This window comes from Oncorhynchus mykiss, chromosome 21 (assembly GCF_013265735.2).
Source record: "Oncorhynchus mykiss isolate Arlee chromosome 21, USDA_OmykA_1.1, whole genome shotgun sequence".
Lineage (NCBI taxonomy): Eukaryota > Metazoa > Chordata > Actinopteri > Salmoniformes > Salmonidae > Oncorhynchus > Oncorhynchus mykiss.
The window spans coordinates 64,301,823-64,329,016 of record NC_048585.1 but is presented as its reverse complement, the minus strand read 5'-3'; the positions used below and the strand labels follow the sequence as shown (position 1 = coordinate 64,329,016).

General features: G+C 45.6%; 1 protein-coding gene across 1 annotated transcript in view; it reads left to right on the top strand.

The window, feature by feature from the left end:
* corin (corin, serine peptidase) overlaps positions 1 to 27,194 on the top strand; it is a 143,910-nt gene that overhangs the window by 52,425 nt on the left and 64,291 nt on the right. Inside the window, exons 5-9 of the mRNA XM_036958423.1 lie at positions 1,134 to 1,399; positions 6,889 to 7,002; positions 20,710 to 20,817; positions 23,406 to 23,516; positions 27,052 to 27,174. Coding sequence (XP_036814318.1) covers positions 1,134 to 1,399; positions 6,889 to 7,002; positions 20,710 to 20,817; positions 23,406 to 23,516; positions 27,052 to 27,174 — 722 coding nt within the window. The remainder of the gene's footprint in view (positions 1 to 1,133; positions 1,400 to 6,888; positions 7,003 to 20,709; positions 20,818 to 23,405; positions 23,517 to 27,051; positions 27,175 to 27,194) is intronic.

Genomic DNA, 27,194 nt, shown 5'->3' with positions numbered 1-27,194 from the left:
TCCTGACGGGCCGCCCCCAGGTGGTAAGGGTACGTAACAACACAACTGCCACGCTGATCCTCAACACTGGGGCCCCTCAGGGGTGCATGCTCAGTTCCCCCCTGTACTCCCTGTTCACCCATGACTGCATGGCCAGGCACGACTCCAACACCATCATTAAGTTTGCTGTTATGGGCCTCCCGAGTGGCGCAGTGGTCTGTGCCACTAGAGATCCTGGTTCGAGTCCAGGCTCTGTCGCAGCTGGGTCAGGGAGAGGTTGAATATGTCAGTGGAGACACTTGCCAGTTGGTCCGACACATGCTTTGAGTACACCTCCTAGTAATCTGTCTGTGGCTTTGTGAATGTTGACCTGTTTAAAAGTCTTGCTCACATCGGCTACCGAAAGTGTTATCACACAGACGTCCAGAACAGCTGGTGCTGTCATGCATGCTTCAGTGTTGTTTGCTTCAAAGCTATCGTAAAAAGCATTTAGCACGTCTGAAAGGTTCACGTCAATGGGCAGCTCTGGGTTTCCTGTAAATACATTAATTTAAATTGACAAAAGTGTCAAATTCACTGCACTTCTCCCGAACCATTAAATTCACATTCCAATCTAAAAACCGATCTATTCATGGCAGATCATACCTATTAAACAAATAAATACATCTGACCAGCAGTAGGGGGCACAAGGGGTAACGGAGTTGTTGCCCTCACTTAGACGTCTTTGTCCAAATTAAAACCTTCACCTGCTTTTTTTAGCTACCTTGTCTTTGCTTGATCACAGAGGGGAGGCTATTCCACAGACTAACGCCTGTATAGAAAAACCTGCTCCTCGCAGGACTGTTGACTCTTGGGATTTTACCAGACATATCACTAGCTCTGCTATTGTAACTGTGTTGGTTATAGACCATGTCAATGTGACCTGGGGCACGATCATTTAAGTGATATCCTCTGGGTCCACATAGTACAATTTGTTGTATATGTCTCTTACCCAAAATGAATTCAATTCAATTAAAATGCGTTGGGTTTGTTATTAAAAATAACTCCTTAGGACGTCCTGTGAAGTCAACGCCATCTTTTGTAAGGATATAGTACTGCAGCTGATACATTTCTCTCTCCTTTTCTCTTTTTCTATTCTCTCTCTCCCTCTCTAGACGTGTCGTCCTACCCTGTCAGTCGTTCTGTGAGTCGGCCAGAGAGGGCTGTGGACCTGTCCTCCAGCTGTTCAATGCATCATGGCCTGACTTCCTGCGATGCTCCCAGTTCACCAACAACACTTCCGGGTTGCCAGGGTTGTCGTCCATGGCAATGCAAGCCGAGTCGGGGGTCAGCCCAGGTACAGGGGTTAACTCCGCACTCCTCAGCCCCAACTCCATCCCTTCCAGCTGCTACTCTCCCAGACAGGTCAAAGGCAAACCATGTGAGTCAGAACATGCTTGTTCACTATAGACACACTATATACACACTATATACGCACTATATACACACTATATACACACTATATACACACTATATACACACACTCTATACACTATATACACACTATACACACTCTATACACACTATATACATTATATACACACTATATACACACTATACACACTATACACACACTATATACACTATATACACACTATATACACACTATACACACTCTATATACACACTATACACACTCTATATACACTATATACACACTATACACACACTATACACGCACTATACACACTATATACACACACTATACACACTATATACACTATATACACTATACACACACTATACACACACTATATACACACTATATACACACTATATACACTATACACACTATACACACTATATACACACTATATACGCACTATATACGCACTATATACACACTATATACACTATATACACACTAAATACACACTATATATACAATATATATACACTATACACACTATATACACACTATATACACTATATACACACTATATATACACTATACACACTATACGCACTATATACGCACTATACACACTATATACACACTATACACACTATATACACACTATATACACACTATATACGCACTATGCGCACTATATACACACACTCTACACACTATAGACACACTGTAGACACACTATATACACACTATAGACACTATATACACACTATATACACACTCAACACACTATATACACACTATATACACACTCAACACACTATATTCACACTATATGCACACTATATACACACTCAACACACTATATACACACTATATACACACTATATACACACTATAGACACACTATAGACACTATATACACACTCTCTACACACTCTCTACACACTATATACCCTATATACACACACTCTACACACTATACACACTGTATACACACTATATGCACACTATATACAAACTCTACACACTATAGACACACTCTACACACTATAGACACACTATAGACACACACTACCCACTATATATATATACCCTCTGCACCCTATATCACACTATATACACACTATATCACTAAATAGCCACTATATAAACACTTTATACACACTATATCACTATATACACACTATATACCCACTATATACCCACTATATACACACTATATACACTATATACCCACTATATACACACTATATCACTATATACCCAATATATACACACTATATACACTATATACACACTAAATACACACTATATATACACTATATATACACTATACACACTATATACACACTATATACACTATATACACACTATATATACACTATACGCACTATATACGCACTATACACACTATATACACACTATATACACACTATACACACTATATACACACTATATACACACTATGCGCACTATATACACACACTCTACACACTATAGACACACTATAGACACACTATCTACACACTATAGACACTATATACACACTATATACACACTCAACACACTATATACACACTATATACACACTCAACACACTATATTCACACTATATGCACACTATATACACACTCAACACACTATATACACACTATATACACACTATATACACACTATAGACACTATATACACACTCTCTACACACTCTCTACACACTATATACCCTATATACACACACTCTACACACTATACACACTGTATACACACTATATGCACACTATATACAAACTCTACACACTATAGACACACTCTACACACTATAGACACACTATAGACACACACTACCCACTATATATATACCCTCTGCACCCTATATCACACTATATACACACTATATCACTAAATAGCCACTATATAAACACTTTATACACACTATATCACTATATACACACTATATACCCACTATATACCCACTATATACACACTATATACCCACTATATACACACTATATCACTATATACCCACTATATACACACTATATACACTATATACACACTAAATACACACTATATATACACTATATATACACTATACACACTATATACACACTATATACACTATATACACACTATATATACACTATACACACTATACGCACTATATACGCACTATACACACTATATACACACTATATACACACTTTACACACTATATACACACTATACACACACTATATACACACTATATACGCACTATGCGCACTATACACACACTCTACACACTATAGACACACTATAGACACACTATATACACACTATAGACACTATATACACACTATATACACACTCAACACACTATATACACACTATATACACACTCAACACACTATATTCACACTATATGCACACTATATACACACTCAACACACTATATACACACTATATACACACTATATACACACTATATACACACTATAGACACTATATACACACTCTCTACACACTCTCTACACACTATATACCCTATATACACACACTCTACACACTATACACACTGTATACACACTATATGCACACTATATACAAACTCTACACACTATAGACACACTCTACACACTATAGACACACTATAGACACACACTACCCACTATATATATACCCTCTGCACCCTATATCACACTATATACACACTATATCACTAAATAGCCACTATATAAACACTTTATACACACTATATCACTATATACACACTATATACCCACTATATACCCACTATATACACACTATATACCCACTATATACACACTATATCACTATATACCCACTATATACACACTATATACACTATATACACACTAAATACACACTATATATACACTATATATACACTATACACACTATATACACACTATATACACTATATACACACTATATATACACTATACACACTATACGCACTATATACGCACTATACACACTATATACACACTATATACACACTTTACACACTATACACACACTATATACACACTATATACGCACTATGCGCACTATACACACACTCTACACACTATAGACACACTATAGACACACTATATACACACTATAGACACTATATACACACTATATACACACTCAACACACTATATACACACTATATACACACTCAACACACTATATTCACACTATATGCACACTATATACACACTCAACACACTATATACACACTATATACACACTATATACACACTATAGACACACTATAGACACTATATACACACTCTCTACACACTCTCTACACACTATATACCCTATATACACACACTCTACACACTATACACACTGTATACACACTATATGCACACTATATACAAACTCTACACACTATAGACACACTCTACACACTATAGACACACTATAGACACACACTACCCACTATATATATACCCTCTGCACCCTATATCACACTATATACACACTATATCACTAAATAGCCACTATATAAACACTTTATACACACTATATCACTATATACACACTATATACCCACTATATACCCACTATATACACACTATATACACTATATACCCACTATATCACTATATACCCAATATATACACACTATATACACACTATATACACACTATATCACTATATACCCACTATATATACACTATATACACACTATATACACACTATATACTCTATATACCCACTATATACACACTATATCACTATATACCCACTATATACCCACTATATACACACTATATCACTATATCCCCACTGTATACACACTATGTCACTATATACCCACAATATACACACTATATCACTATATACACACTATATACACACTATATCACTATATACCTACTGTATACACACTGTATACACACTATATCACTATATACACACTGTATACACACTATATCACTATATACCCACTATATACACACAAATCACTATATACCCACTATATACACACTATATACCCACTATATACACACTATATACACACTATATACACACTATATCACTATATGCACACTATATACACACACTCTGCACCCTTTATACACACTCATTAGACTATATATACACACTATATATACACACTATATACAAACTATATATACACTGGATATACACTATATACACACTATATACACACTATACACACACTATATACACACTATATACGCACTATGCGCACTATACACACACTCTACACACTATAGACACACTATAGACACACTATATACACACTATAGACACTATATACACACTATATACACACTCAACACACTATATACACACTATATACACACTCAACACACTATATTCACACTATATGCACACTATATACACACTCAACACACTATATACACACTATATACACACTATATACACACTATAGACACACTATAGACACTATATACACACTCTCTACACACTCTCTACACACTATATACCCTATATACACACACTCTACACACTATACACACTGTATACACACTATATGCACACTATATACAAACTCTACACACTATAGACACACTCTACACACTATAGACACACTATAGACACACACTACCCACTATATATATACCCTCTGCACCCTATATCACACTATATACACACTATATCACTAAATAGCCACTATATAAACACTTTATACACACTATATCACTATATACACACTATATACCCACTATATACCCACTATATACACACTATATACACTATATACCCACTATATACACACTATATCACTATATACCCAATATATACACACTATATACACACTATATACACACTATATCACTATATACCCACTATATATACACTATATACACACTATATACACACTATATACTCTATATACCCACTATATACACACTATATCACTATATACCCACTATATACCCACTATATACACACTATATCACTATATCCCCACTGTATACACACTATGTCACTATATACCCACAATATACACACTATATCACTATATACACACTATATACACACTATATCACTATATACCTACTGTATACACACTGTATACACACTATATCACTATATACACACTGTATACACACTATATCACTATATACCCACTATATACACACAAATCACTATATACCCACTATATACACACTATATACCCACTATATACACACTATATACACACTATATACACACTATATCACTATATGCACACTATATACACACACTCTGCACCCTTTATACACACTCATTAGACTATATACACACTATATATACACACTATATACAAACTATATATACACTGGATATACACTATATACACACTATATTCACACTCAATAGACTACATATACACACTATATACACACTCACTAGACTATCTATACACACTAACTAGACTTTATATACACACTATATATACACATTATATACACACTATATATACAACTTCCTGTGTGTGTATTTAGTGCTAACTGTTGTTTTGTTGGTCTGTTCTGCAGCTGTCTGTGGAGGACACGACCACTTCCTATGTGTGACTGGACTATGTATCCCCAGGAAACTTGTTTGTAACGGATATAACGACTGTGATGACTGGAGTGATGAGGCAGAGTGCGGTAAGTATACAAGCACCGATGGACAGACGCACACACCCTGGTCTCTCCTGTAGATAGTAGAACACACCCTGGTCTCTCCTGTTGTTGGTAGATAGTAGAACACACCCTGGTCTCTCCTGTAGATAGTAGAACACACCATGGTCTCTCCTGTAGATAGTAGAACACACCCTGGTCTCTCCTGTAGATACTAGAACACACCCTGGTCTCTCCTGTAGATAGTAGAACACACCCTGGTCTCTCCTGTAGATAGTAGATCACACCCTGGTCTCCTGTAGATAGTATAACACACCCTGGTCTCTCCTGTAGATAGTAGAACACACCCTGGTCTCTCCTGTAGATAGTAGATCACACCCTGGTCTCCTGTAGATAGTATAACACACCCTGGTCTCTCCTGTAGATAGTAGAACACACCCTGGTCTCTCCTGTAGATAGTAGAACACACCCTGGTCTCTCCTGTAGATAGTAGAACACACCCTGGTCTCTCCTGTAGATAGTAGATCACACCCTGGTCTCTCCTGTAGATAGTAGAACACACCCTGGTCTCTCCTGTAGATAGTAGAACACACCCTGGTCTCTCCTGTAGATAGTAGAACACACCCTGGTCTCTCCAGTAGATAGTAGAACACACCCTGGTCTCTCCTGTAGATAGTAGAACACACCCTGGTCTCTCCTGTAGATAGTAGAACACTCCCTGGTCTCTCCTGTAGATAGTAGAACACACCCTGGTCTCTCCTGTAGATAGTAGAACACACCCTGGTCTCTCCTGTAGATAGTAGAACACACCCTGGTCTCTCCTGTTGTTGGTAGACAGTGGAACACACCCTGGTCTCTCCTGTTGTTGGTAGATAGTATAACACACCCTGGTCTCTCCTGTTGTTGGTAGATAGTAGAACACACCCTGGTCTCTCCTGTTGTTGGTAGATAGTAGAACACACCCTGGTCTCTCCTGTTGTTGGTAGATAGTAGAACACACCCTGGTCTCTCCTGTAGATAGTAGAACACACCCTGGTCACTCCTGTAGATAGTAGAACACACCCTGGTCTCTCCTGTAGATAGTAGATCACACCCTGGTCTCCTGTAGATAGTATAACACACCCTGGTCTCTCCTGTAGATAGTAGAACACACCCTGGTCTCTCCTGTAGATAGTAGATCACACCCTGGTCTCCTGTAGATAGTATAACACACCCTGGTCTCTCCTGTAGATAGTAGAACACACCCTGGTCTCTCCTGTAGATAGTAGAACACACCCTGGTCTCTCCTGTAGATAGTAGAACACACCCTGGTCTCTCCTGTAGATAGTAGATCACACCCTGGTCTCTCCTGTAGATAGTAGAACACACCCTGGTCTCTCCTGTAGATAGTAGAACACATCCTGGTCTCTCCTGTAGATAGTAGAACACACCCTGGTCTCTCCAGTAGATAGTAGAACACACCCTGGTCTCTCCTGTAGATAGTAGAACACACCCTGGTCTCTCCTGTAGATAGTAGAACACACCCTGGTCTCTCCTGTAGATAGTAGAACACACCCTGGTCTCTCCTGTAGATAGTAGAACACACCCTGGTCTCTCCTGTAGATAGTAGAACACACCCTGGTCTCTCCTGTTGTTGGTAGACAGTGGAACACACCCTGGTCTCTCCTGTTGTTGGTAGATAGTATAACACACCCTGGTCTCTCCTGTTGTTGGTAGATAGTAGAACACACCCTGGTCTCTCCTGTTGTTGGTAGATAGTAGAACACACCCTGGTCTCTCCTGTTGTTGGTAGATAGTAGAACACACCCTGGTCTCTCCTGTAGATAGTAGAACACACCCTGGTCACTCCTGTAGATAGTAGAACACACCCTGGTCTCTCCTGTAGATAGTAGAACACACCCTGGTCTCTCCTGTAGATAGTATAACACACCCTGGTCTCTCCTGTTGTTGGTAGATAGTAGAACACACCCTGGTCTCTCCTGTTGTTGGTAGATAGTAGATCACACCCTGGTCTCTCCTGTTGTTGGTAGATAGTAGAACACACCCTGGTCACTCCTGTAGATAGTAGAACACACCCTGGTCACTCCTGTAGATAGTAGAACACACCCTGGTCTCTCCTGTAGATAGTAGAACACACCCTGGTCTCTCCTGTAGATAGTATAACACACCCTGGTCTCTCCTGTTGTTGGTAGATAGTAGAACACACCCTGGTCTCTCCTGTTGTTGGTAGATAGTAGATCACACCCTGGTCTCTCCTGTTGTTGGTAGATAGTATAACACACCCTGGTCTCTCCTGTTGTTGGTAGATAGTAGAACACACCCTGGTCTCTCCTGTTGTTGGTAGATAGTAGAACACACCCTGGTCTCTCCTGTTGTTGTTAGATAGTAGAACACACCCTGGTCTCTCCTGTTGTTGGTAGATAGTAGAACACACCCTGGTCTCTCCTGTTGTTGGTAGGTAGATAGATAGATTTTTTATTTTTTATTTAACCAGGTAGGCTAGTTGAGAACAAGTTCTCATTTGCAACTGTGACCTGGCCAAGATGAAGCATAGCAGTGTGAACAGACAACACCGAGTTACACATGGAGTAAACAATTAACAGTCAGTAACACAGTAGAAAAAAATTATATATACCATTGTGTGCAAAAGGCATGAGGAGGTAGGTGAATAATTACAATTTTGCAGATTAACACTGGAGTGATAAATGATCAGATGGTCATGTACAGGTAGAGATATTGGTGTGCAAACGAGCAGAAAAGTAAATTAATATAAACAGTATGGGGATGAGATAGGTAAAATTGGGTGGGCTATTTACCAATAGACTATGTACAGCTGCAGCGATCGGTTAGCTGCTCAGATAGCAGATGTTTGAAGTTGGTGAGGGAGATAAAAGTCTCTAACTTCAGCGATTTTTGCAATTTGTTCCAGTCACAGGCAGCAGAGAACTGGAACGAAAGGTGGCCAACTGAGGTGTTGGCTTTAGGGATGATCAGTGAGAAACACCTGCTGGAGCGCGTGCTACGGGTGGGTGTTGCCATCGTGACCAGTGAACTGAGATAAGGCGGAGCTTTACCTAGCATGGACTTGTAGATGACCTGGAGCCAGTGGGTCTGGCGACGAATATGTAGCGAGGGCCAGCCGACTAGAGCATACAGGTCGCAGTGGTGGGTGGTATAAGGTGATTTAGTAACAAAACGGATGGCACTGTGATAAACTGCATCCAGTTTGCTGAATAGAGTGTTGGAAGCTATTTTGTAGATGACATCGCCGAAGTCGAGGATCGGTAGGATAGTCAGTTTTACTAGGGTATGTTTGGCGGCGTGAGTGAAGGAGGCTTTGTTGCGGAATAGAAAGCCGATTCTAGATTTGATTTTAGATTGGAGATGTTTGATATGAGTCTGGAAGGAGAGTTTACAGTCTAGCCAGACACCTAGGTACTGATAGATGTCCACATATTCTAGGTCGGAACCATCCAGGGTGGTGATGCTAGTCGGGCGTGCGGGTGCAGGCAGCGAACGGTTGAAAAGCATGCATTTGGTTTTACTAGCGTTTAGATAGATAGAAAGATAGATAGTTAGTAGGTGTCCTGTTGTCGTGGCTACTGCTCTGAGGTTGTTGATTGGTCCACATTCAGGGAGAGTGTTTTCTTGTTTTCAGGGCCTTAAATGTCAAATGCCGGTCCACGTTCCGACACTGTCTCTGTTACCCTGCCAGCCGCACACATGCTGCATACAAACACACACACACACACACACACACACACACACACACACACACACACACACACACATTACTTGCCACAAACACACATTACTCGCACACACACACACACACACACACACAGTAAATACCATCCTTGATGAATGTGTGAGAAGTCAAACATGAGGGTCTGAAACACAAACACAGAATACACACACCCTGCTGTCTCTCTCTATGTGTCTCTGTTTCTCTTTCTCTGTTTCTCTTTCTCTGTTTCTCTCTCTCTGTTTCTCTCTCTGTTTCTCTCTCTCTGTTTCTCTCTCTTTCTCTCTCTCTGTTTCTCTCTCTGTTTCTCTCTCTCTGTTTCTCTCTCTGTTTCTCTCTCTGTTTCTCTCTCTCTGTTTCTCTCTCTCTCTCTCTCACTCTCTCTGTGTCTCTCTCTCTCGTGCTCTCTCTGTTTCTCTCTCTGTTTCTCTCTCTGTTTCTCTCTCTGTTTCTCTCTCTCTCTCGTGCTCTCTCTCTCTGTGTCTCTCTCTGTGTCGCTCTCTTTCTCTCTCTCTCTCTCTCTCTCTCTCTCTCTCTCTCTCTCTCTCTCTCTCTTTTGTCACAGTGTAATAGGAAATGCAGCTCTGTCTCTACCTCTCCCCTGGAGCAGAGTGAGCACAGACTGTCCTCTCTGGGCAGCCAGGTTTGTCTGTGACGACCGGTCTCTATAGCCAGACTGTCCTCTCTGGGCAGCCAGGTTTGTCTGTGACGACCGGTCTCTATAGCCAGACTGTCCTCTCTGGGCAGCCAGGTTTGTCTGTGACGACCGGTCTCTATAGCCAGACTGTCCTCTCTGGGCAGCCAGGGTTGTCTGTGATGACCGGTCTCTATAGCCAGTCTGTCCTCTCTGGGCAGCCAGGTTTGTCTGTGATGACCGGTCTCTATAGCCAGACTGTCCTCTCTGGGCAGCCAGGTTTGTCCTGTGACGACCGGTCTCTATAGCCAGACTGTCCTCTCAGGGCAGCCAGGTTTGTCCTGTGTCGACCGGTCTCTATAGCCAGACTGTCCTCTCTGGGCAGCCAGGTTTGTCTGTGACGACCGGTCTCTATAGCCAGACTGTCCTCTCTGGGCAGCCAGGTTGGTCTGTGACGATCGGTCTCTATAGCTAGTCTGTCCTCTCTGGGCAGCCAGGTTTGTCTGTGATGACCGGTCTCTATAGCCAGACTGTCCTCTCTGGGCAGCCAGGTTTGTCCTGTGTCGACCGGTCTCTATAGCCAGACTGTCCTCTCTGGGCAGCCAGGTTTGTCTGTGACGACCGGTCTCTATAGCCAGACTGTCCTCTCTGGGCAGCCAGGTTTGTCTGTGACGACCGGTCTCTATAGCCAGACTGTCCTCTCTGGGCAGCCAGGTTTGTCTGTGACGACCGGTCTCTATAGCCAGACTGTCCTCTCTGGGCAGCCAGGTTTGTCTGTGACGACCGGTCTCTATAGCCAGACTGTCCTCTCTGGGCAGCCAGGTTTGTCTGTGACGACCGGTCTCTATAGCCAGACTGTCCTCTCTGGGCAGCCAGGTTGGTCTGTGACGACCGGTCTCTATAGCTAGCCTGTCCTCTCTGGGCAGCCAGGTTTGTCTGTGACGACCGGTCTCTATAGCCAGACTGTCCTCTCTGGGCAGCCAGGTTGGTCTGTGACGACCGGTCTCTATAGCTAGCCTGTCCTCTCTGGACAGCCAGGTTTGTCTGTGACGACCGGTCTCCATAGCCAGACTGTGCTCACTGAGTCTGTACCTAGTCAATGTTTTCCTCAGTTTTCTATCAGTCACAGTGGTCAGATAGTCTCCCACCATGTACTGTCTGTTTAGAGACGAATAGCATTGAAGTTTACTTTGATTTGTTGTGGTGTCTTTCCAGTAGGTGATATATTTTTATTTTTGTTTTGTGATGATTTGGTTGGGTCAGATGTTCTGAGTCCTGTCCTGAGGCTCTATGGGGTTGGTTTGGGTTGGTGAACTGAGCCTCAGAACCAGCTGGCTGAGTCCTGTCCTGAGGCTCTATGGGGTTGGTTTGGGTTGGTGAACTGAGCCTCAGAACCAGCTGGCTGAGTCCTGTCCTGAGGCTCTATGGGGTTGGTTTGGGTTGGTGAACTGAGCCTCAGAACCAGCTGGCTGAGTCCTGTCCTGAGGCTCTATGGGGTTGGTTTGGGTTGGTGAACTGAGCCTCAGAACCAGCTGGCTGAGTCCTGTCCTGAGGCTCTATGGGGTTGGTTTGGGTTGGTGAACTGAGCCTCAGAACCAGCTGGCTGAGTCCTGTCCTGAGGCTCTATGGGGTTGGTTTGGGTTGGTGAACTGAGCCTCAGAACCAGCTGGCTGAGTCCTGTCCTGAGGCTCTATGGGGTTGGTTTGGGTTGGTGAACTGAGCCTCAGAACCAGCTGGCTCAGGGGACTCTTCTCTTGTTTCATCTCTTGACTTTGTAGAACTGTGTGATGGAATGATTTGGAGTCACTTGTTTTTAGATGGTTGTAAAAGATGGTTGTGTCTCTCTCTCTGTGTCTGTGTCTGTGTCTCTGTCTGTGTCTCTGTCTGTGTCTGTCTGTCTGTCTGTCTGTCTGTCTGTCTGTCTGTCTGTCTGTCTGTCTGTCTGTCTGTCTGTCTGTCTGTCTGTCTGTCTGTCTCTCTCTCTCTCTCTCTCTCTCTCTCTGTTTATGTGTGTGTGTCTCTCTCTCTCTGTTTATGTGTGTGTGTCTCTCTCTCTCTGTTTATGTGTGTGTGTGTGTCTCTCTCTCTCTGTTTATGTGTGTGTGTGTGTCTCTCTCTCTCTGTTTATGTGTGTGTGTGTCTCTCTCTCTCTGTGTTTGTGTGTGTGTCTCTCTCTCTCTCCGTCCTTCCCTCCGAACGACCGACCGACCGTCAGTTTAGCCAGTTTAGCCAGTTTAGCATCCCCTCCACACTGTTGTTTCAGGTCAGTGGGAGGAGAAGTTGATCCTAGATCTGTACCTAGTGGGAACTTTACTCCAGGGACCCTGCTCCACACTACAACTAATCTCAGCATCTCTGTTCTCTTACTAATTGCTGTGTAGAATGAATAGAATGTCGTCATGGAAACCATGGGTTATACACAACATTTTTGCAAATGTATAAAAATAAAAAAAACGGAAATATCACATTTACATAAGTATTCAGACCCTTTACACAGTACTTTGTTGAAGCACCTTTGGCAGCGATTACAGCCTCGAGTCTTCTTCGGTATGATGCTACAACCTTGGCACACCTCTATTTGGGGAGTTTCTCCCATTCTTCTCTGCAGATCCTCTCAAGCTCTGTCAGGTTGGATGGGGAGCGTTGCTGCACAGCTATTTTCAGGTCTCACCAGAGATTTCCGATCGGTTTCAAGTCCGGTGTCACGCCCTGACCTGAGTATTCTTTGTTTTCTTTATTGTTTTGGTTAGGTCAGGGTGTGACGAGGGTGATGTATGTGTTTTGGTACTGTCTAGGGGTTTTGTAGGTTTTTGGGGTTGTTGACCATCTAGGTGTTTATATATGTCTATGGTTGCCTAGATTGGTTCTCAATTAGAGGCAGGTGTGTATCGTTGTCTCTGATTGGGAACCATATTTAGGCAGCCATCTTCGTTGGGTATTTGGTGGGTTATTATCTATGTCTATGTGTAGTTGCCTGTGTCTGCACTAGTGTTATATAGCTTCACGTTCGGTTTGTTGTTTTTGTAGTTTGGTTAAGTGTTTCATTTCATTCATGAGGTTTTCACAAGTGTACTGTAGCAGGTGTAGTACTGTAGCAGGTGTAGTACTGTAGTACTGTCGCAGGTGTAGTACTGTAGTACTGTAGCAGGTGTAGTACTGTAGAAGGTGTTGTACTGTAGCAGGTGTAGTACTGTAGTACTGTAGCAGGTGTAGTACTGTAGTACTGTAGCAGGTGTAGTACTGTAGCAGGTGTAGTACTGTAGTACTGTAGCAGGTGTAGTACTGTAGCCGGTGTAGTACTGTAGAAGGTGTAGTACTGTAGCAGGTGTAGTACTGTAGAAAGTGTAGTATTGTAGCAGGTGTAGTACTGTAGCAGGTGTAGTACTGTAGCAGGTGTAGCAGGTGTAGTACTGTAGTACTGTAGCAGGTGTAGTACTGTAGTACTGTAGCAGGTGTAGTACTGTAGTACTGTATCAGGTGTAGTACCGTAGTACTGTAGCAGGTGTAGTACTGTAGTACTGTAGCAGGTGTAGTACTGTAGAAGGTGTAGTACTGTAGCAGGTGTAGTACTGTAGCAGGTGTAGTACTGTAGCAGGTGTAGTACTGTAGAAGGTGTAGTACTGTAGCAGGTGTAGTACTGTAGAAGGTGTAGGTAGTACTGTAGCAGGTGTAGTACTGTAGCAGGTGTAGTACTGTAGCAGGTGTAGTACTGTAGAAGGTGTAGTACTGTAGCAGGTGTAGTACTGTAGCAGGTGTAGTACTGTAGAAGGTGTAGTACTGTAGCAGGTGTAGTACTGTAGAAGGTGTAGGTAGTACTGTAGAAGGTGTAGTACTGTAGAAGGTGTAGTACTGTAGCAGGTGTAGTACTGTAGAAGTTGTAGTACTGTAGCAGGTGTAGTACTGTAGCAGGTGTAGTACTGTAGCAGGTGTAGTACTGTAGAAGGTGTAGGTAGTACTGTAGCAGGTGTAGTACTGTAGAAGGTGTAGTACTGTAGTACTGTAGCAGGTGTAGTACTGTAGCAGGTGTAGTACTGTAGCAGGTGTAGTACTGTAGCAGGTGTAGTACTGTAGTACTGTAGCAGGTGTAGTACTGTAGCAGGTGTAGTACTGTAGTACTGTCGCAGGTGTAGTAATGTAGTACTGTAGCCGGTGTAGTACTGTAGAAGGTGTAGTACTGTAGAAAGTGTAGTATTGTAGCAGGTGTAGTACTGTAGCAGGTGTAGTACTGTAGCAGGTGTAGCAGGTGTAGTACTGTAGTACTGTAGCAGGTGTAGTACTGTAGTACTGTATCAGGTGTAGTACCGTAGTACTGTAGCAGGTGTAGTACTGTAGTACTGTAGCAGGTGTAGTACTGTAGAAGGTGTAGTACTGTAGCAGGTGTAGTACTGTAGAAGGTGTAGTACTGTAGCAGGTGTAGTACTGTAGAAGGTGTAGTACTGTAGTACTATAGAAGGTGTAGGTAGTACTGTAGCAGGTGTAGTACTGTAGCAGGTAGTACTGTAGAAGATGTAGGTAGTACTGTAGCAGGTGTAGTACTGTAGAAGGTGTAGTACTGTAGAAGGTGTAGGTAGTACTGTAGAAGGTGTATTTCTGTAGCAGGTGTAGTACTGTAGAAGATGTAGGTAGTACTGTAGCAGGTGTAGTTCTGTAGCAGGTGTAGTACTGTAGCAGGTGTAGGTAGTACTGTAGCAGGTGTAGGTAGTACTGTAGCAGGTGTAGGTAGTACTGTAGCAGGTAGTACTGTAGAAGGTGTAGGTAGTACTGTAGCAGGTGTAGGTAGTACTGTAGCAGGTGTAGGTAGTACTGTAGAAGGTGTAGGTAGTACTGTAGCAGGTGTAGCCCATCAGGCCAACAATGTGTCCTATTAGCAGAACAATAGACTCTTCATAGTCCGGCTACTGTAGGTGTGAAAAACTCCCCATTTGCAATGTATTTGATGCTTAAGTACTCTAAAGTGTTACATTTCTAACTCGAGACCTCATGCAACCGCAAAATGTCAGAGAGCCATACAGATTGCTAAATAGTTGGGAAGAGATTCCATGGCACATGGTTTATGAATTGACACGGAACTCTTCATAGCCCCGCTGCTGTCCGTGTGAAAATCCCCCCATTTGTCCCTAACAGTTCTTTATCAACATCTTCAGCTTTGATCCATGCCTGGGGTTGCGGGACCCACATTTATGTGTTTGTCAGACTAATCTTTGGGTCAAAACTACACAACAGCACAAAACAAGAGAACAAACATGGTTAATGTTCTGAGAAAAAATAAATATATATTGGTAATATTGGTCATGGCTCCCGAGTGGCACAGCGGTCTAAGGCACTGCATATCAGTGCAAGAGGAAGGTATCACTACAGTCCCTGGTTCGAATCCAGGCTTTAGCACATCCAGCCATGATTGGAAGTCCCATTCACTACAGACACCCTGGTTCAAATTCAGGCTGTATCACAACCGGCTATGATTGGTCCCATAGGACGGCGCACAATTGGCCCATCGTCATCTGGGTGGGCCGTCAGCATCTTTATCCTTTCATTTAATAAAATAATGAGACACAAATTTATTGCAAATGTTTATTTAAACTACATTTTAGTTGCACTTCCCCAGCTCCACGACCACGACTAAAACCTTGCTGAGATTATCAATGTATTTGTTGCATTGTTGTATTGTAATCTCAAGCCAAAACATCTGGACCAGTTCATCTTGGCAGAGTTACGGATTAATGTTTTCAGTTGATACCAAACAAGTTCGATCAGGTTTAAATCAGGAGACCTATACAAGTAATTACTCTAAACACAACACTGGTAGGCCTGATCACCGACATCGACGAGACAGCCTATAGGGAGGAGGTCAGAGACCTGGCCGTGTGGTGCCAGGACAACAACCTCTCCCTCAACGTAACCAAGACTAAGGAGATGATCGTGGACTACAGGAAAAAGAGGACTGAGCACGCCCCCATTCTCATCGACGGGGCTGTAGTGGAGCAGGTTGAGAGCTTCAGGTTCCTTGGTGCCCACATCACCAACAAACTAACATGGTCCAAGCACAACAAGACAGTTGTGAAGAGGGCACGACAAAACCTATTCCCCCTCAGGAGACTGAAAAGATTTGGCATGGGTCCCCTGATCCTCAAAAGGTTCTACAGCTACAGCTGACCGGTTGCATCACCGCCTGGTATGGCAACTGCTTGGCCTCCCGACCGATCATTCTGCTTGGCCTCCAAGTCACTACAGAGGGTAGAGGGTAGTGCGTACGGCCCAGTACATCACTGGGGCCAAGCTTCCTGCCATCCAGGACCTCTATACCAGGCGGTGTCAGAGGAAGGCCCCAAAAATTGTCAAAGACTCCAGCCACCTTAGTCATAGACTGTTCTCTCTGCTACCGCACGGCAAGAGGTGCACCAAGTCTAGGTCCAAGAGGCTTCTAAACAGCTTCTACCCCCAAGCCATAAAACTCCTGAACATCTAGTCGAATTGCTACCCAGACTATTTGCATTGCCCCCCCCTCCCCTCTCCACACCACTGCTACCCTCTGTTGTCATCTATGCATAGTCACTTTAATAACTCTACCTACATGTACATATTACCTCAACTCTCCGGTGTCCCAGCACATTGACTCTGTACCGGTACGGGCCACTGAAAGTTGTTCTATGCTTAGATTCATAAATAGTCTGAGAATTATTTGCAATTTGCGATATTTTCATTGCGAACATGACACACTGGCTTGGCATTGGGAAAAGATAGAGAGATGAGCGCATATCTCTCTGTACATTCTTCTCTGAAACTTAGATTTTCATTATCCAACCTCCTTGATACTTTTGGGGAGCGACATTTCATCCATCAAGCAAATTGTTGTGAACGTCTGTTGACGTTATAAAAGCAGTGTAGCCTACCTAGACCTGTTTTTCCCCGCCAATCAACGCACAGAGAAATAGACAAAAAATAATACAAACAATAATTGAATAGAGACAGTGATTTTAAGTGCGTAATCAGATCAAAATGTTGTTGTTTTCCCTGAATTTATTGGCAACAATGGCTGACAATGAAATAACGTGCCATGGAATTCTGCTGCAGTATGAAGCAACTTTTGCAGGAAGAACCACTGTAGGTGCCTTTTGGCAAACTCCAAGCGGGCTGTCGTGCACTGAGGAGTGGCTTCTGTCTGGCCACTCTACCACAAAGGCCTGATTGGCGGAGTGCTGCAGTGATAGTTGTCCTTCTGGAAGATTCTCTCATCTCCACAGAGGAACTCTGGAGCTCTGTCAGAGTGACATTTGGGTTTTTGGTCACCTCCCTGACCAAGGCCCTTCTCCCGCGATTGCTCAGTTTGACCGGGCGGCCAGCTCTAGGAAGAGTCTTGGTGGTTCCAGACTTCTTCCATTTAAGAATGATGGAGGCCCCTGTGTTCTTGGGGACCTTCAATTCTGCAGAAATGTTTGTACCCTTCTCCATAGCTTTGCCTCGACAGAATCCTGTCTCGGAGCTCTACAGACAATTCCTTTGACCTCATGGCTTGGTTTTTGCTCTGACATCCACTGGTCAACTGTGGGACATATAGAGAGGTGTGTGCCTTTCGCTTTGTCATTATGGGATATTGTGATGTCATTATGGGGTGTTGTGATGTCATTATGGGGTGTTGTGATGTCATTATGGGGTACTGTGTGTAGATTGATGAGGGTTCTGAATACTTTCCAAATGCACGGTATATACAGTATATATATATATATATATCCACTCATTTTCAGCCTGTTGTGGAACTTCTTTCTTCAAATTGGTCAATGTGAAGAGAGTGACAATAGAGCCCTGGGTACCAGCCCATTAGGACCTGATGGAGGGACAAGAGAGCCCTGAGTACCAGGTCATTAGGACCTGATGGAGGGACAATAGAGCCCCTGAGTACCAGGCCATTAGGACCTGATGGAGGGACAATAGAGCCCCTGAGTACCAGGCCATTAGGACCTGATGGAGGGACAAGAGAGCCCTGAGTACCAGGCCATTAGGACCTGATGGAGGGACAATAGAGCCCCTGAGTACCAGGCCATGAGGACCTGATGGAGGGACAATAGAGCCCCTGAGTACCAGGCCATTAGGACCTGATGGAGGGACAATAGAGCCCCTGAGTACCAGGCCATTAGGACCTGATGGAGGGACAATAGAGCCTCTGAGTACCAGGCCATGAGGACCTGATGGAGGGACAATAGAGCCCCTGAGTACCAGGCCATTAGGACCTGATGGAGGGACAAGAGAGCCCCTGAGTACCAGGCCATGAGGACCTGATGGAGGGACAATAGAGCCCCTGAGTACCAGGCCATTAGGACCTGATGGAGGGACAATAGAGCCCCTGAGTACCAGGCCATTAGGACCTGATGGAGGGACAATAGAGCCCCAGAGTACCAGGCCATTAGGACCTGATGGAGGGACAATAGAGCCCCTGAGTACCAGGCCATTAGGACCTGATGGAGGGACAATAGAGCCCCTGAGTACCAGGCCATTAGGACCTGAAGGTCTTTAGCGAGTTGGGTAGTACTAACATGTCCAGAGTACGTAAGAGGAGACTCCCATGATTCAACGGTCATATGGGATTTTACTGCAGTCATTCCTGCCGCTGCGGCGGTAATATGGTCACCGCAACCTCTCTAGCCCATCTTCCGTTTTAAAGCCACCAGCCACCACTGACAATAACCTATACATTATATATATCCACTTCATATGTTACTTGTAAATGTTTGGTGTGCACGTTCATGCTCATTTGTGTGTTCTGTGTGTGTGTGTGTGTCTGATGTGTACATGTTTGGTGTGTGTGTGTGTGTGTGTGTTTTTCTGTGTGTGTGTTTTGTGTGTGTGGCAACTGGTCGTCAAAGCCACCTAATGAGGGTGTAGGGAGGGATCCTTGGAATGTTGTGGATGACTGGAGAGGGTGTAGGGAGGGATCCTTGGAATGTTGTGGACGACGAGAGGACAGGAAGGGAGGAGAGAGAATGTTCTCATGTTTGTAGAGGCTTTATTGTCCTTAAAGTTGGAATCCGTAGCGATGAAACTTCCACATCCGTTTGAGATATTACAACAGCAAAGACGTTACTTCAAACAACACTCCCTGCCCCCGGGCATCATTCAACAATCCCCCCCCCCCCCCCCCCCCCCAGGGAATCATTCAACAACACTCCCCCCCCCCCCCCCAGGGCATCATTCAACAACACTCCCCCCCGGGCATCATTCAACAACACTCCCTCCCCCCATATAATTTCTGGATGCTTCACAGGAAAAGGGAGAGAAACAGCTGAATCAATCACTGGTCAATCCAACATAACGTGGTCTCCCCCCCCCCCCCCCCCCCCCACCCCCCCCAACCTCCTCCCAGTGTGTGGAGAAGAGGAGTTTAGGTGCGGGACGGGACGCTGTGTGTCCCCTTCTATGGTGTGTGATGGATACGATGACTGTGGAGATCTCAGCGACGAACACAGCTGTGGTGAGAACACAGACACACATAATATACACACACAGAATATACACAGACACACAGAATACACACACACACACAGAATACACACACACAGAATACACACATACACACACAGAATACACACACACACACAGAATTCACACATACACACACAGAGTACACACACACACACAGAATTCACACATACACACACACAATACACACACACACACAGTACACACACATACACAGAATACACACTAAGGGACAAACACACATGAATGCACATTAAATAACTCACACACTATATAAACCAGTAGAGTAGAGGGGCGGAGGACCGGAGGGGGGGAGGGCCGGCGGGGCGGAGGGCCGGAGGGGGGGAGGGCCGGCTGGGTGGAGGGCTGGAGGGGCGGAGGGCTGGAGGGGCGGTGGGCCGGAGGGGGGAAGGGCCGGCGGGGCGGAGGGCCGGAGGGGGGAAGGGCCGGAGGGGGGAAGGGCCGGAGGGGGGAAGGGCCGGAGGGGTGGAGGGCCAGAGGGGTGAAGGGCCGGCGGGGCGGAGGATCGGCAGGTGGCATGTCGTTAGTAAAAAAAAATGAAAGCAAGGGGCCTAAACAGCTACCCTGGGGAATTCATGATTTTACCTGGAATGTGTTTGAGAGGCTTCCATTGAAGAACACCCTCTGTGTTCTGTTAGACAGGTAACTCTTTATCCACATTATAACAGGGGGTGTAAAGCCATAACACCCTCTGTGTTCTGTTAGACAGGTAACTCTTTATCCACATTGTAGCAGGGGGTGTAAAGCCATAACACCCTCTGTGTTCTGTTAGACAGGTAACTCTTTATCCACATTGTAGCAGGGGGTGTAAAGCCATAACACCCTCTGTGTTCTGTTAGACAGGTAACTCTTTATCCACATTATAACAGGGGATGTAAAGCCATAACACCCTCTGTGTTCTGTTAGACAGGTAACTCTTTATCCACATTATAGCAGAGGCTGTAAAGCCATAACACCCTCTGTGTTCTGTTAAGACTGGTAACTCTTTATCCACATTATAGCAGGGGGTGTAAAGCCATAACACCCTCTGTGTTCTGTTAGACAGGTAACTCTTTATCCACATTGTAGCAGGGGGTGTAAAGCCATAACACCCTCTGTGTTCTGTTAGACAGGTAACTCTTTATCCACATTATAACAGGGGATGTAAAGCCATAACACCCTCTGTGTTCTGTTAGACAGGTAACTCTTTATCCACATTATAGCAGAGGCTGTAAAGCCATAACACCCTCTGTGTTCTGTTAGACAGGTAACTCTTTATCCACATTATAGCAGGGGGTGTAAAGCCATAACACCCTCTGTGTTCTGTTAGACAGGTAACTCTTTATCCACATTATAGCAGGGGATGTAAAGCCATAACACCCTCTGTGTTCTGTTAGACAGGTAACTCTTTATCCACATTATAGCAGGGGGTGTAAAGCCATAACACCCTCTGTGTTCTGTTAGACAGGTAACTCTTTATCCACATTATAGCAGGGGGTGTAAAGCCATAACACCCTCTGTGTTCTGTTAGACAGGTAACTCTTTATCCACATTATAGCAGGGGGTGTAAAGCCATAACACATACTTTTTCCAGCAGCAGACTATGATCAATAATGTCAAAAGCCACACTGAAGTCTAACAAGAAAGCACCCACAATCATTTTATCATCAATTTCTCTCAACCAAGTCCCACAGAGTCCTGTAGACTCTGTATAGCCCAGTAGAGTCCTGTAGACTCTGTATAGCCCTGTAGAGTCCTGTTTTTACAGGATTCTACTGGGCTCTACTAGTCTCTACTGGGCTCTACTAGTCTTTACCGGACTCTAGAGACTAGTCTACACTAGTCATGTAGAGACTAGTAGAGCCCAGTAGAGTGCAGCAGAGACTAGTAGAGTCCTGTAAAGACTATTAGAGTCCGGTGGAGCCCGGGAGCACCCCGTGGAGCCCAGTAGCGCCATGTGTAGCCCGGTAGAGTCCAGTAGAGCCCGGTAGAGTCCTGTAGATCCATATGGAGTCCTGTAGAGACTAGTAGAGCCAGGTACAGTCCAGCAGAGTCCTGTAGAGTCCGGTGCAGTCCCGTAGAGCCCAGTAGAGTCTTGTAGAGCCAGGTACAGTCCCGTAGAGCCCAGTAGAGTCTTGTGGAGACTAGTAGAGCCCAGTAAAGAATAGTAGAGCCCAGTAGAGCTCAGTACTCCAATTGAGACTAGTAGAGCCCATTAGAGACTGGTTGAGGTCCTGTAGAGGTCCTGAAAAGACTAGCAGAGTCCTTTAGTGACTGGTAGGGACTGGTAGAGACTGAACTGGTAGAGATTGATAGAGACTGGTAGGGACTGGTAGACACTGGTAGAGCCTCTTAGTGACTGGTAGGGACGGGTAGAGACTGAACTGGTAGAGATTGATAGGGACTGGTAGACACTGGTAGAGCCTCTTAGTGACTGGTAGGGACTGGTAGAGACTGAACTGGTAGAGATTGATAGGGACTGGTAGAGACTGAACTGGTAGAGATTGATAGGGACTGGTAGACACTGGTAGAGCCCTTTAGATACATGTAGAGACCAGAATACTCTATTCTCTGTGTCAGTGTGTGACCCAGTCAGGGAACACCGCTGTGAGGATGGGAGATGTGTTACCAGGGACTGGGTGTGTGATGGAGATCATGACTGTCTGGACAAGAGCGACGAACTAAACTGCTGTAAGTCAACATCATTATCACAACTATCACAATATCATTAAACAACTTCAGTATCGTTTAATTCCTTTAATGACATTATCTTTGTTGTTATCGTTAGTCACATCAGATTATCACAGCTATATACTATAGTTTGTATAATTTTATTACATTACCTTGTAAAAACTGAACTACTTTGAGCCACAACTTCCATGCTATAATGATATTGTCATTCTCTCCTGTAAGTCACAGGGTCTGATGAAGTGTAGGTCAGTCTCTTCCTAACATCTCTCCTCTCTCTCTCGTTTCCCCTCTCATCTCCCCTCTCTCCCCCCTCTCTCCCCCTCTCTCTCCCCTCTCTCCCCCCTCTCTCTCCTCTCTCTCCCCTCTCTCCCCTCTCTCTCTCCTCTCTCTCACCTCTCTCTCTCCCCTCTCTCTCCTCTCTCTCCCCTCTCTCTCCTCTCTCCTCCTCTCTCCCCTCTCTCTCCTCCTCTCTCCCCTCTCTCTCCCCTCTCTCTCTCCTTTCTCTCTCTCTCTCCTTTCTCTCTCTCTCCTCTCTCCCCTCTCTCCCCTCTCTCCCCTCTCTCCTCTCTCCCCTCTCTCCCCTCTCTCCCCTCTCTCTCCCCTCTCTCCCCTCTCTCTCTCCTCTCTCCTTTCTCTCTCTCTCCTCTCTCCCCTCTCTCTCCTCTCTCCCCTCTCTCTCCTCTCTCCCCTCTCTCCCCTCTCTCTCCTCTCTTCCCTCTCTTTCCTTCTCTCCCCTCTCTTCCCCTCTCTCCTCTCTCCTTTCTCTCTCTCCCCTCTCTCCCCTCTCTCCCTTCTCTCCTCTACCCTCTCTCCCCTCTCTCCTTTCTCTCTCTCTCCCCTCTCTACTTTCTCGCTCCCTCCCATCTCTCCTTTCTCTCTCTCTCCCCTCTCTTCCCTCTCTCTCCCCTCTCTTCCCTTCTCTCTCCCCTCTCTCCTCTCTATTTTCTCTCTCTCCTCTCTCTCCTCCTCTCTCCCCTCTCTCTCCCCTCTCTCGCCCCTCTCTCCTCTCTCCTTTCTCTCTCTCTCCTCTCTCTCCCCTCTCTCTCTCCTCTCTCCCCTCTCTCCTCTCTCCTTTCTATCTCCCCTCTCTCTCCTCTCTTCCCCTCTCTCCTCTCTCCTTTCTCTCTCTCCCCTCTCTCCTCTCTCTCCTCTCCCCTCTCTCCCCTCTCTACTTTCTCGCTCCCTCCCCTCTCTCCTTTCTCTCTCTCTCCCCTCTCTTCCCTCTCTCTCCCCTCTCTTCCCTTCTCTCTCCCCTCTCTCCTCTCTCTTTTCTCTCTCTCTCCTCTCTCTCTCCTCCTCTCTCCCCTCTCTCTCCCCTCTCTCCTCTCTCCTTTCTCTCTCTCCTCTCTCTCCCCTCTCTCCCCTCTCTCTCTCCTCTCTCCTCTCTCCCCTCTCTCCTCTCTCCTTTCTCTCTCTCCCCTCTCTCCCCTCTCTCTCCTCTCTTCCCCTCTCTCCTCTCTCCTTTCTCTCTCTCCCCTCTCTCCCCTCTCTCCCTTCTCTCCTCTCTCTCCTCTCCCCTCTCTCCCCTCTCCTTTCTCTCTCTCTCCTCTCTCCTTTCTCTCTCTCTCCCCTCTCGACATTCTCGCTCCCTCCCCTCTCTCCTTTCTCTCTCTCCTCTCCTTTCTCTCTCTCCTCTCTCCTTTCTCTTCCCTTCTCTCTCCCCTCTCTCCTCTCTCTTTTCTCTCTCTCTCCCCTCTCTCCCCTCTCTCTCTCTCTCCTCTCTCCTCTCTCCCCTCTCTCCTCTCTCCATTCTCTCTCTCCCCTCTCTCCTCTCTCCCCTCTCTTCCCTTCTCTCCCCTCTCTCCCCCTCTCTCCTCTCTCCTTTCTCTCTCTCTCCTCTCTCCCCTCTCTCCCTTTTCTCCTCTCTCCCCTCTCTCCTTTCTCTCTCTCCCCTCTCTCCTTTCTCTCACTCTCCCCTCTCTCCTTTCTCGCTCTCTCCCCTCTCTCCTTTCTCTCTCTCCCCCCTCTCTCTCTCCTCTCTCCCCTCTCTCCCCTCTCTTCCCTCTCTCTCCCCTCTCTCTCTCCTCTCTCCCCTCTCTCCCATCTCTTCCCTCTCTCTCCCCTCTCTTCCCTTCTCTCTCCCCTCTCTCCTCTCTCTTTTCTCTCTCTCTCCTCTCTCCCCTCTCTCTCTCCTCCTCTCTCCCCTCTCTCCTCTCCCCTCTCTACTTTCTCGCTCCCTCCCCTCTCTCCTTTCTCTCTCTCTCCCCTCTCTTCCCTCTCTCTCCCCTCTCTTCCCTTCTCTCTCCCCTCTCTCCTCTCTCTTTTCTCTCTCTCTCCTCTCTCTCTCCTCCTCTCTCCCCTCTCTCTCCCCTCTCTCCTCTCTCCTTTCTCTCTCTCCTCTCTCTCCCCTCTCTCCCCTCTCTCTCTCCTCTCTCCTCTCTCCCCTCTCTCCTCTCTCCTTTCTCTCTCTCCCCTCTCTCCCCTCTCTCTCCTCTCTTCCCCTCTCTCCTCTCTCCTTTCTCTCTCTCCCCTCTCTCCCCTCTCTCCCTTCTCTCCTCTCTCTCCTCTCCCCTCTCTCCCCTCTCCTTTCTCTCTCTCTCCTCTCTCCTTTCTCTCTCTCTCCCCTCTCGACATTCTCGCTCCCTCCCCTCTCTCCTTTCTCTCTCTCCTCTCCTTTCTCTCTCTCCTCTCTCCTTTCTCTTCCCTTCTCTCTCCCCTCTCTCCTCTCTCTTTTCTCTCTCTCTCCCCTCTCTCCCCTCTCTCTCTCTCTCCTCTCTCCTCTCTCCCCTCTCTCCTCTCTCCATTCTCTCTCTCCCCTCTCTCCTCTCTCCCCTCTCTTCCCTTCTCTCCCCTCTCTCCCCCTCTCTCCTCTCTCCTTTCTCTCTCTCTCCTCTCTCCCCTCTCTCCCTTTTCTCCTCTCTCCCCTCTCTCCTTTCTCTCTCTCCCCTCTCTCCTTTCTCTCACTCTCCCCTCTCTCCTTTCTCGCTCTCTCCCCTCTCTCCTTTCTCTCTCTCCCCCCTCTCTCTCTCCTCTCTCCCCTCTCTCCCCTCTCTTCCCTCTCTCTCCCCTCTCTCTCTCCTCTCTCCCCTCTCTCCCATCTCTTCCCTCTCTCTCCCCTCTCTTCCCTTCTCTCTCCCCTCTCTCCTCTCTCTTTTCTCTCTCTCTCCTCTCTCCCCTCTCTCTCTCCTCCTCTCTCCCCTCTCTCTCCCCTCTCTCCTCTCTCCTTTCTCTCTCTCCTCCTCTCTCCCCTCTCTCTCCCCCTCTCTCCCCTCTCTCTCCCCTCTCTCCTCTCTCCTTTCTCTCTCTCTCCTCTCTCCCCTCTCTCTCTTCCCTCTCTCTCTTCTCTCTCCCCTCTCCCCTCTCTCTCCCCTCTCTTCCCTTCTCTCTCCCCTCTCTCCTCTCTCTTTTCTCTCTCTCTCCTCTCTCCCCTCTCTCTCTCCTCCTCTCTCCCCTCTCTTCCCTTCTCTCTCCTCTCTCCCCTCTCTCCTCTCTCCCCTCTCTCTCTCCTCCTCTCTCCCCTCTCTTCCCTTCTCTCTCCTCTCTCCCCTCTCTCCTCTCTCATCTCTCCTCTCTCCCCCCACTCCTCTCTCCGTAGCCTGTAAATCCCAGGGTCTGTTGGAATGCAGGAATGGTCTGTGTGTTCCTAGTGCCTTCAGATGTGATGGAGAGGATGACTGCAAGGATGGCAGTGATGAGGAAAACTGTACTCAACTACATAGTAAGAAAACACACAGTCTG